Source organism: Melozone crissalis, unplaced genomic scaffold, assembly GCF_028551555.1.
Source record: "Melozone crissalis strain CALT ecotype California unplaced genomic scaffold, PUWL_Pcris_2 ptg000006l_1, whole genome shotgun sequence".
Classification (NCBI taxonomy): Eukaryota; Metazoa; Chordata; class Aves; order Passeriformes; family Passerellidae; genus Melozone; species Melozone crissalis.
The window spans coordinates 53,626,933-53,640,007 of NW_026535784.1; the positions used below are offsets into that span (position 1 = coordinate 53,626,933).

The window sequence follows — 13,075 nt, forward strand, 5'->3', positions numbered from 1 at the left end:
AGGAAATTAGAGCATGCATTACAGCTGATAAAAAAATCACCTGACAGCTTACAAAATCCCTACAAAATCTACCCTTTACGCCAAAGCACACATACACACATATATATATATTTGACCACATATCTAAAGGATTAGCAAATTCTTTTAAAACTTATTTTCAGCTGTTATAACAAAGTGATTAGATGGAAGAACACTCTTGTGACTAAAACATGATCATCTAATATTTGAGGCACATAAAAAGTATTCCAACAGCACTTATTCTCTTCCTATCTCAACCAGGATATTGCTAAAGAGATTCCATGAATCTGCTGAGTTCAGCTGCCATGGTATCACAGTGACATTGGTCTCTAGATAACCCATAGTCAATTCAATTAAAACTTCATAGCAATCACTGCAGTTATCCATCACATCAAATTGCACTTAAAAGTAAATTAAGAACCAGTGCAGATCAAGAGCATCAGCATAATGTGTTCTCTAAACCAACACTGAAAACCTGCCATATTCTACATCAACTAAAATCTCCAAGCAATTCAAAGGCTTGCCACACTTTAGAACACACTGCAGAATGCAGAAAGCCACTCCTGAGGTAATGAACTTGGATCATTGATGCAAAGTTATTTTTCTGAGCAGAGGATACTCATAAAAGCCTGAAGATCCCACTGCATTCCACAAACACTTACGCAATGGGGTGGAAGACAAAGGAGGCCATGGAAAAAATCCGCTGAAAAAATCCAACTCCTATTGCTCTTCCTTAGGGAAAATCATGAAAACATACAGTTTGTATGGGTACATGGAACATGTTGGTATTGCTCAATTAAGATTCCTTATCACAGTAAGGCAGATAGAACTACCAAGATGCTGCTCGTGCAAGGGATGCATGCTGACTTCTTTATGAGCACCAGAATCTACCAGCAAAGGGATTTGGTAGACTATGAAGTATCATCTAAAGAAATACCTGTGGCAAAAATGTCACCTCTTAAACAGCGACAAGTTAGACATGAAAAAAGAAAAGGAAAAATGAAAGCAAGCTGAAGAGCTTTGCCTATAAGGGCAGTAAGACCAACTTCAACAGTGTGATTTTTTCTGTCTTAATACTACTAATCAGCCTCTGCCGTATTTTTTTTAAATGCACATGTAAACCTCCAAAAACTGTCAGAGCCGCACATGACATGTTCAACCATGATTATATTTCACTAGGCAATATGAGGAAATGCTATCTCTGCACATGAAAAATACTTGGAGTATTAGGGTTTCTGCTTCCCTCTTCCATCTCCCCATGGAAGTAATACTTTATCAAGGTCCACTATACATCTAACAGTTATGGTTATGCAGTTATATTGCAATATATCATATTATTATTTTCAGAAGATAAAATATTTAGCGATTAAATGGACTGAAATATTGGTCTTGTTTTACATACACTATCAGCTACCAAGAATGTGCCTTTAGTCCGTTTGAAAAAACACTGGATAGAGGAAAAAGGAACCAAGAATGAGAACACCTTGAACAAGCACACAAGGTGCATGTGTGGGCAGTGGTGGTGGAGGGATCATACAAATTGTTGCAGTATTCATTCATTTTCAGTTGTAACCTCTTAAATAGGTTGGGTGGCATTCCATCAATTTTAGAAAATTATCCAAGAGCTGAACAGTGTTGAATCAGATAGTGTAAGTTTATTTTGCAGTCCAGAACATTTAGACTCAGCAGAAAAATACTCTTAAGTAGAAGATGAAGCTGAGAAGAGCCACCTACTTAGTTCTCTAACACAAACTCCACTGACAATTCAGTCGATTGACTACAGAAAGTAGCATCTCTCAAGTGCCAGAAATTCTGTAAATCCAAAGGCATCAAGGAAAATTACAGAACCTATTTCACCTATTTTGTACCTTTTTACCTTGGAGCTACAATAATCAGACAAATGCTTCATGCATGTGAGCAAGAGATAAATATTTTTAATCCCTTCATGAGAGAGGAGGGAAGACCACAGTCTACACTCATGTATTTCTACACAGTCATGTATTTCAAGAAAATATCTGACAAAGCAAAGGAAGCACAGTAGCATTTATGCTTTATGGACATGCACTCAATTCATCCATGCTGCTTTGAGTTTTAGGCACAGAGAGAAAGCCCTTCTAGATGAAAATGGTTTCTTCAGGGGTGACATCAGTTTCCCTGAGAAGAAGTCTTGACTCACAACTGCATGTGAGCACCTCCAACATCCTAATGCCACTCATTTAAGATGGGAGAACAGAAAGAGAACTTCTCTCTTTGGGCTGGTTTAATTACCCCGACAGGATGCCAGACCAGACGAGATGGTGCTTCCAGGTTCACTGTACTGTATGCATTTCTGATAAATGGGAAAAGAATAGATGACCTGGCAGAAGGCTCAGACAATAACATGTGATTTACAGGACATGAATGCAGCTACTATAAGATTTATCTGACAGCCCTCTCCGATAGTGGACTGTTGAGTATCCGATGGAATGATTTCTAGTCTGGAAAGTCTGCTACTGAGTAGCCATACACATTATTTATTTATTAGATGTTTTGGGTTGAAACCATTTTTAAATGATGCACTTCACAATGCTCAGCCATAAATTTAGCTTTAAACCCTAGAAGGGAGGTAGTGTTATTGGAATGTGTGTCAGACTGAATTAGGATGAGCAACACTACGCTTTTATAAAGTGGCCTTGAATGCAACGTCAATTCCTTCAAAAATGATATTAATGTCAAATAAGCAGGAACACTTTGCAGTAATATTAAATGAAGGATTCTTTATGTTTTGATAGATTTATAGAAATGTAAGTACACACACACAGACACGTCTCAAAATGTAGCATGTCTATCAAAAAACACAACTGTTTTTGTCTTAGAAAAAGCCTTTTGTCTGTGTCTCAAACCACCTGTTTCTCTTTTTACCTTGTGTTAAACAGGAAGCAATATATCAACATGCAAACACAAAAACATGAAATAAAGGTCTTTTTCTATATGCCTAAATATATGAGTTTTAAACAAGAAAAGAAATTAACCAGGTGTCACAAATAGTTTCAGGGAATTGTACATCTTGAAGTTTTTTAAAAATTACTTCACCCATTAAAGGGTTGTATTTTCACAATTTTATGAAAAAAAATGGTAGGATATTATTATTCCCTTTTCCACTTCTGCAGAAGAGAAATATAATTCAGCCACAGATCTAAATGAACATCAGAAAAATGTCAGGTGCTTCAGAAAAACAATCCAAGTATTTACATCGTATCTACAATGTTTAAAATGAATTTTGAGAAGAGGTTATCATAAAAAACACCAAAGATTAATCAGAGCCATCTTTCAATTTCACAAAACGATGGCTGACAAATTTGTGAAGTTTTAAATCAAATTTGCAGATACTTACTTCATAACTATGCCACATTATCTATGTGATTAAAAACTGGTTTTTGACCTGATCTTTTGATCTTTGGCACTGCATCCTCTCCATCTCCTCTTAAAAATTAATTAAAATTTTAGCAAAAGGATATCACTTCATTTCCCACCCTATCTTGCTGGAGAAAAAAAGAAAATAAAAAGAAGGAAAAAAAAAAAAGAAAAAAAATCAATCAAGCTCAACCCCATCTCCTCCCAGTATCTGTAAAATGTCGGCTTGAAATTCAATTTCATATCTCTCAAGCTTTCATGTAGCAAAAGACAGTTCACTTCTTAACAAAATAAATCACTTCTGTGATTGCCATGCTGACCTCTTTGAATTAGGAAAATTCAAAGTGAAAAATGTAATTATCACCCCAGAACAATCTGTATACATCTGGAGCTAATTTTAGATTCATTTCTCACATCATTTTTCATATTCTGCCAAAAATTACAGCTGCTATGTAACTTTAAAAAGACTTTGAGGTCTTTGTGACTTTATTGGTTTATTTCCACTACTCCACAAAGAAGCACCTCAGCCTGCGCAACTTGCACTGCTAAGCAATCACAGTAGCTTCAATTTGATTAGATTAGCATTAAGTGGCATTGTGACACATATGACAAATAGGTGCATTAGAGCACGTCATTTATTTCTTATCCTTTCCACTTCCCAAAACCAAACAAGTGACGTACAGTACAGAGCACAACACGATTTTAAGAAAGATTAGATTACCTTACCCAAAAAAAGGGGAAAGGTCAAGCACTAATTATTGATACAAGTAGCATGGATACCAAAAACTAATTTTTCTAAATGGCAATACCAGTTGTAAGACACATATTTAATACTTGGATTAGTTTTTACTTTAACATATTCCTGAATGAACAGTAAAATTTGTTATATAGATTTCTCAGCAGCAAAGATTCTTTTATAATTTAAATCAGCTGCAAGTTCATATTCTAGAAGTTGTGAACTATGTTCACTTCCAGTACTGCTGTATGTAAAATAAAGTCTAAATTCCAAAAGTTCCATAAGGAATATTAAATTCCTTTCAGGGTAAAACGATACCGTATTTCCTGAGGAAGATGGAAAACTAGATGAGCGAAGTTCTGGTTACATTCATTAATAATAACCTCACTGGAAAACATAACTACTCTTCACTAGTTCATTGTAAAATCTATTAGGTGTAATCTCCAGAAGTAATTGTTCTTATTGCGCTTTATTGACAACGTAGACTATCGATTTTTCACACCTTCTATGATTCTTTCATTTGTATTCATGAAATGTCTATCAGCACACTCTAAATAAATTTGGCAATATAGGCACTAAAACGAATAAATCGATGTGAAGAAACATTAATTTTGCATTATCCTTATTCGTCAGGCAAGCAAACCATAGGGGTTGTAAATGAAGGTCAAAGGTTCTGAAATGGGTCAGAACCCTTGACCTCTAGACCAATACCATTCCCATTAAAAAAGGCTATTTTAAAGTTTTAAGTAGGGGAATTTACTACCAGAAAGGTATAATTTTAAGGCACCAAAAGAAAGGCTCAATAAACGCAGTCTTCCATTTAATTACAAAAAAAAAAAAAAAAGGCAAGAAACCCCCCAAAAAAATCCAATTAATAAAGCATACATAATTTTAAGAAAGTTCCTTAGGCTCTGTCTGTTTTTTGAACCACAAAAACAGGCAGCTCTCAAGTTCTTACATATCTAAAATCAGTTTGCCTTTAGGAATGTAGAATGTCCCAAACTGATGACAACCAGGGTTGTTTTCTTAAATTTTTCTCAAATCCTTAGTACTTGTCAAATCAATTAGGAATGACAGGGTTTTAAAAGTATTTATCACTCATTTCATAACCTCTACACAACAGGAAAAATTCTATTTATCCCAGAGGATTCTGCATGTCAAGATGCAGGAATCAATCAGTTTCTTTAACTTTAATATTATATTGATTCTATCTTATCTTACAAAAATGACAGCACAGAATTATGTAGGCACACCATCTTCAAGGTTATGTAAATGCTCAATAGCAAGGAAACAAAAACCCACTTGAATAGACAGAATTACTATTTTTTTAAATCAAAAGGCTTTGTACATTATCTTTTAACCTATTACACATGAACCTAAATTAAAAGTAAAATTTAGAGTAAAATTTTATCTGTAATTTCCATTGTGTTCAGACAGATCAATTGCAGATATTATTACTTAAACCTCACCTGAGAGCAAAGGAGCATCACCAGCTCCACAACTGAACTGCTCGATTTCATGCACACAAGACCTACAAAAGGAAAAAAATTATACATAAATGCATGCTCTTATGGTGCCAGCTATTAACACAAACTGTTTTGAAGTGCAATAGATTTGACAAACAAAAGAAAGCTGAAATTTTCATGCCCCTTCCAGTTCAATTTTGTACTTTATCAGCACAAAATAAAAGTACGTATGTGAGAGGGAAATCATAAATTCCATGCCTTCCATCTAAAAGAAGCAGCTAATAGTAATTCTTACCCCCATTACTCAGTTTCATAAATGTTTGTATGTCAAAATGATCAGAAGTGTGGTTAACATATGTTATATTAATCCACTGTATCTACATTTTGCTATTTCTCGAAGGATTGGGTCATTATATATGCAGAGAAGGGAAATGGCTTTATGACCTCTGCTTTCTCCATGACGCGTTCTCCTTTCAGCCCCCAGCTATCAATCAAGTTTCCATTTTGTTTCATGGCAGCAGACATCCCAAACACTCTTATTAGTACTTTGACCCTTAACCCCACACTAAACCTAAGCAGAAGTGCAAGCAGTAACCTATTATATATTTTCAGTTTTTTACAAACTAATTTGAGTATTATTATTTTTGTTCGCATTTTGGGTTGGGTTTGTCCATAACTGGGGTTTAGAACCAAAAATTGGTTTCATGTGTTCATTTTTGTCCAGACAGTTCATACACTCCCAGTGATTATCTTGCTTTTTCTTTGCTCATCCAATTTATGCAATACTCACCTATCCATCTATACAACTATATTACAATCAAAATACTTTGAACCAGATTCTCTTTTATCTTCAAAAATAAAGCTTTGAGAAAAACTGCTTTTCTGGTTCTTCTTATTAAATGAATGAAATAAATTTGTTCACAAGGCAGCTTCTATTAAAATGTTTATCAGCTAAAATGATGCTCAAATGCATAAACAAAAGTAGAATTCCATCTTTGAGTCTCAAAGAAAGTAATTCATACATTTCTTCCTTCCATTTCTTCTTACCTCAAATGGTAAGCAAGCTAAACTCCCAAACTAAACAACTTGAATTTGTGAAATTTAATGAAATCTCAATTTTGATATCAGCAGTCCTCAGTGAAACACTTAGCAGTGTTTGATACTCTAATTGTGTTTCTGACAATGCTCATATTCAGCCCTTCAAACAGGATGACTGTCCTAATCCAAGCAACAAGTAGTTTCAAATATGTTTTTACAAGAACTTTAATTCCCTAGGAAGAAAGTAGATCTGTCAGCGCAAACATAGCTCAAGTTAAGCAACCAAGGGACTCTATCATGAGTGCCCCTATCACTGGAAGCTGCAACAAGCTCTTCTTGTCACATCTTCAACAGGACAAAACCTGAAAATTTCACTCTGAAAAGCAGTGGACAAAGCAATTCATGTGACACAGTCAAATTTTGAGAAAATTGAAAAACTGGTGTTGCACTGCTAAATTCACTCTTCCAACGTACACAATTTTTTGAATTGAGGACATTAATGTCTGCATTGCAGAACTGAGCCTCATTTTTAAGCAGAGAGAAATCCACCAGTAGAAAGAAAACGTCATCATCTCAATCTCAACCATGTCATGCCAATCTTCCACCAGGAAGAGCCATGATCACTGCTGTGCACAGGAATCCCCATCTTCTCAGATGTGCCAGAGAATCCTCCTCCATACTGACAAGGATTCCTCTTACCTGTTTGATTCCCTTCCAATAAGAAACCAAAAAGCCAGGAGCAGACTCACGTGTGAGAGAGGCAGCAGAACACACTCCACTGACAGTTCCCAAGAACACTCCAGTTCCAACATCCCAGTAAAAGTGACAGGTCTTGTACCCAGCTCACTACACTAGACACTTGACTGTGTCAAAGAGTTGACCCTGACACTGAAATTTCTCTTAAAGCTCGCAAAACATGTTTTGTATAACAGTTTCTATGGGACAAATGGCCAGGAGAGTTGTAAAACAAAGGAAGATGGACACAAAGAGGTGGCAGAAATGGCAAAGATGAGGAGTCAGTGATAATGACCTCAGAAGGTTAAAGACAGAAGAAACAAGAGGCATTGAAATCCAGTGGACAGCACTGTTTGGGAAGTCAAGAAGAAAGTTCCTAAATAAAGAAATTTTCAGTCTCCAAGGCAACAAAGAACACAAACCCCCCCTTTTTTAAATGGAAACTTACTTGTACCTTCTATCAGCAACTCCTGCCCATGGCTGCCCAAAAGAGTCCGAGAAAGAAAGGGAGCAAAATCCACAAAAATCTCTCTCAGCAGTGGGGCAGCTTTTTCCAAAGCATGCTCAAGCCTGTCTGTAATGCTAGTAAAGAAATACATGTGATTAGCAATAAAAGAAGGAAGTTACTGGAATTTTGTAAAAAGGAATACAGATTTTGACAATGCTTAAGTGATATACATGTATAAGGAATTAATCCAACACTCAGTATTTTCCCAAACCTTCATTAGTTATTGAAAATCAGCAAAAGACATTCTTAAGTTATATGGTATCAGAACACCAATTGTAATATCAATAACATGAGCTGCAACACAGCTGTTCAGATCAACTGAAGAAGTTACCTCATTTTGGAGGCAGAATCCTCAGGCACTGAAGAAACTGCCGGAACAGATGGCAATTTTGAATTAGATGATCCCCTTCCTACAAGAGAAAGTAATAATAAACAAATTATATAAGAAAACATTTCAGGGATCAGAAAAGCAGACCAGAAACTAGAGCTTTAAGTTCTCAGAAAGCACGGTTTTCAAGTGTGAGGACTAGGTGAACTCCATTCACCACTCTGTACCTCAAATATTTTTTTTCCATAGAAGTCCTAATTACTTCAATTCATATTTACCAGGAATGCCATGGCAAGTCTTTTAAATGTTCCTTTAGCACATAGAGAAATTAATTCAAGGAAGCATTGTAGTGTGTTTTGTGAATGAAGTCAGATTAGGCTGCAGTGATTCCTTCTGATCTTATAAACCAGGACCTTCTCTGAACAAATCTAGTAACACTTACAACCCTAGAAATGAATACAAACAATGTTTTACACCTTTAATATGCCTATAATATGCTAATACATATAATAATACTAATATATAATTATATACAGCCAAATGGTAATGCTTTAAAACCATCTTTTTTGGTTAGTGTTCACCTAATTTCAAGTAACTTGCACAGAAACCCCTTAATATTTTTGTCTGAAATTAAAATATATATTTGTGTCAAAATCATGCAGAAAACAATGAGTGGGTATTTTCAACAGCCAGGCTTAAATTTTTGCAAAACTGAGACTCTGACAGAGGCAGCTATGATAAAATTTTCCATTGCACTGCCGGTGTCATTAGCATGACAGCAGTGGTATAACCTCATTTATGAGTTATTAACTTTGCCACATCAATTATTCAAAGGCTGATAGGAAAGACTGGGTCATTTATGTATCCTACACTTACAGAAAAAAAGCAGTTGTGTTATGTCAAATTGACACTACATGGCTCTCATCAGCACAGGAGGAATCTGTAAATATTAAATTCCGCTGCTCAGTACATAGAGAAATACAACCTCCCCATACTGCAGTATGGATTGGTATTAGCAATGATGAACAGGGGGCAAGCCAGACAGCCAGAGACTTCACAGATATTTTCTGCCAGGATAGGAATGGTGACTCACAAATCTTACACTGCATTCCAAGCTATAGAGAGGAATGAATCTTAGCAGACAGGTTTCTGTGCATTTCCCAGGAGCATGACTGCTCCTAGTCCATCTGCAATCCTATCTCTTTCCACCCCGAAACCCTGTCCTATTCTCTTTCCTCTCACCTTGCCAGTTATAGATTTTTATGCTGCTGGAAAGGAGTGGGGGAAAAAAAAAAAGGGAAAAAAGCCTAAAAAAAAAAGAGTCCAATCATTTTAGTTCTCACACCTATCTTAGCAAAGAAGTTACCCTTCTTAGAACTGTAACTATAGAAAAATTCCTGATGGCCCCACCTACAATGGAGTTGGTTAATTCAGTTCAATGCAACCTATCTGGAAATTAGCTGCTGAGATTTTGAAACTATCTACCAAAATGTGTCAACTGCAACTTTTCAAAGATTTTCAACTTGACTCAAGTGAAACAGATTTAGAAAGAGATGGCTAAGATAGATCCCTGAGATAGTGAATTTATTTCTCCCATCAAATTTCAAACTTCTGCTCCAAAACTCTGGCAACACAGAGCTTCCTCCAAAAAATATCAAGGGTTTCTGGTGGGTGACAGATTTTGTTTTTCTATCCAGAGAAGGTAGTTTTCTCCAATCTTGTTTCAAAGGCAGCACAGGAACTAAGAAAATAAATTAGAGTATCATAACCATGAAAAGTTTTGCTCTCATTTCTTTTTCTTTCTTCAGAGATAGGAGATATCTTTGTGAATGTGATTCATTTGTGTTTTACATAAATTCAACCTGAAGCTCTTATGCTGATTGCTGTATAGGTATGATAGAATCAGAATGAAAGTGAGTGGGCCATACAGAATGAAGGATAAGAAAGTGGTGAGCAAAGTGTTAGCTGAAAGCAAAATGAAATGTGAATCTTCTGGGCACTGTATCCTAAATAATTTCTCTAATAAAGACTACTCAAATATATATTCCTGAAAGTTTCAAGGTGATGGCAAGATTTTGTAAAAGTTCTCAATATTTTAATGGATACAATTCCATTTTTTAACAGCTAGTTTTCCACAGTCAAACAACTAAAAAGTCTTTTGGCTACACCCAACAGAAAAGCTGCCAAATGATGTGCTGAAAATTAGAACACAGCCTCCTGCACAGAAAAACAAAGCCTACATAAGGCAACAAAGCCATATGATTCAATGGTTTGTCAGATAATTTTGTAGCTGTCAAGTTTCTTTCCCTTTTAATTTTTTATCAAGACTTTAAAACTACAATGTCATTTGTCATGAGAATTTTTCTATTTAAATAATTTGACTAGAACACCCAGTTTTCTCCCCAAAGCCCAACATCCCTATTCTCATTTAACAAGTTCCTCTAACTTGAAAATATTCCAAAGTCCAAAAGGTGATTTATAGGCACACACTTCCCATAAAGGGAAATCAGCACACTGATCTGGGCAGTCCAACACAGTACCAAACTGAAATGGCACACAAAGCCTTCTAAACAAGAAAGTCCTCAACACACAGGCTGTGGAAGCAGCATGTCTTGATAAAGAAATGCTCACACGTGTTTTACCACATCTAATATCTGACACCAGTAATCCACAACTCACTGGGTATGGTTATATAGTCAATACTATATACAACCAAATTCCTACCCTATTAAAGCAAAGATTATTAGGAGAAAATAAGACTTAACAGTGAAGCATAACAGCATGATTTTTTAAATTAAACGAGACAAAAATAATTCTGTGGAGTATTTGGGCCGCCAGCAAAATAACTGAAGGAAAAAATTAGGGGAAAAATAAAATCAAAGGAAACATCTGCAAGGACAATGAGAGGGCTTAATAGCCATCACGAGGCTAGTAAAGAAACATACTCTCAGCTTAGGGTAACTTGGCTTTATTGTTGTTTGTTTTATTTTGTTGGGATGGGTTGGGGCTTTTTTAGTTTTCCATTTTGTCAATAAAACTGGTAAAAATACTTCGAGCGAGAGGTAAAGGAAATCACTGACAGCACAGGACATGATTATTTTTTTCTTTAAGATATATAAAAAACCTGCACAAAACAGATTAGGTATAAATGTAAAACACTATGAAATTTCAAGTAAATATCAACTTTTTAAAATACACATAACAGAAAAAGCACTGATAATTTGAATTTAACAAAGCATAAGGGAGCCGTCTATATAAACTGATATTCTTTTTGAAGATTACATAAGGATATTTACGGTCTGAATTTCTTCATGCTTATCAACACCTAAAACCACATTTCAAACTCAGATATTCTTTCACTAAAAGGAGTGAATCTCAGATTTATCCCAGCAGAGAATTTCAGGGTTCTTTCAATAGGATTAGGCATAGCGATTTTTGCATGCAGATTTTGTTCTGTGAAGGTACATTTTTTACTTTATTTAACTCAGGGGTAGCTTTTTATTACACTTTTTTCTGCTTTTAGAGAAAAAATGAAAATACTTCAGTAGCATATTTTCATCCACAGCACACATGTGGGTAAGTTCAGTAGCTACTTCAAACATGTGGAACTAAACTGACTTATCTCTTCCTTATCCTTTCACTGATAAACTGGCTCCTTCAAACTGACAGTTTTACAGACATTTGCAAGAACATAAAAGAAAATGCAAATAGATCATCTGTCTAGCACCCTTACAGTGAAACCTTATTGTTTATTCAAGGTCCCCAAGGGTCTAAACAAACAGTGTCTCAAGCAATAAAATACTGTTAAAAAACTCTTTGTGCAAGATCCTCATCCTTTTGCATACACACTTACAAAGTGCACTTGGCAATGCACAAGCAGTACATGATAATTTACTTTGTGAGGAGATGGAGATGAAGCATAAAAAACTCCAGAGCTAAATTAAATAACCATATCTCTTATTTTTGTACAACAGACATTCCCTACATAAATGCACCAGTGGCCTTGTTGGAAGAGGTATCCAGTAAAATAATGAGCTCATTCCAGGGCTGGAAGTGCACAGTGCAAGACTACAATGAAAGGTTTTACAAGCTAATATAAGGGATCTGTTACATAAACACATCTGTGGGCTAAACCAAAACAGATTTTTATCAAACAATGGTGAAAACTTCACTTAAGAGAAGCAGCTTTAAAACAGTTTTTATACTAACACAGTATCAAGCCATTTCCATGGCATATCATCAGGATCTGAGGTTTTTTAAAGTGTCATTCTGCTTTGGTAACCAGCCTTCAACTACTGTCACCGTTAAGTTGGAATTCTCTTTGAAATAATTACTATAATCCAGTGAATTGCTTGAACAACCCCTGCACTGATGGTAACTCACTTCATGATCATTTTTCTTCTTTAGCTTGTCTCCTGTTAATTTATTTTATTGCATGACTTCAAGTTCATTTTCACCTATGTACAAAAATCAATGAATACCATTCATCTTTGCAAAACAAGCCAACTGCCACAGAAAATTTACATTTTCCTATGTATTGGACTAGAATTCAGGAGTCACAACTCTGTTTTTACCCGCTGTTACTGCTTTTCCTGGTGTTTCTTCCAAGCATTCACTTCCTTTGTCACTTCACCCTTTGACATGGCCTTGTTTACAACTTCACAATTTGGGAACAGCTTGTCCAGAGAAGAAAAAATCCTGTAACTAACTGTGTGGCTCAGAGGGAAAACAAGTGAAACTCAAAGAACTTCAAGGAGAAGGGGAGGAGGCAGGCAACAGAAACTGAGTAGAAGTTCTCAGGATTTTTCTACATTCAGAATGTCAGTAAGGACAAGAGACAATTCATTCCTGCT

At 35.7% G+C, this 13,075-nt stretch overlaps 1 protein-coding gene across 1 annotated transcript in view; it reads right to left on the reverse strand.

Moving 5' to 3' along the window:
* Window positions 1-13,075, reverse strand: part of LRBA (LPS responsive beige-like anchor protein) — a 368,370-nt gene that overhangs the window by 261,984 nt on the left and 93,311 nt on the right. The window contains exons 31-33 of the mRNA XM_054293253.1: window positions 8,226-8,304; window positions 7,835-7,968; window positions 5,617-5,678 (exon numbers count right to left, since the gene is read on the reverse strand). Coding sequence (XP_054149228.1) covers window positions 5,617-5,678; window positions 7,835-7,968; window positions 8,226-8,304 — 275 coding nt within the window. The remainder of the gene's footprint in view (window positions 1-5,616; window positions 5,679-7,834; window positions 7,969-8,225; window positions 8,305-13,075) is intronic.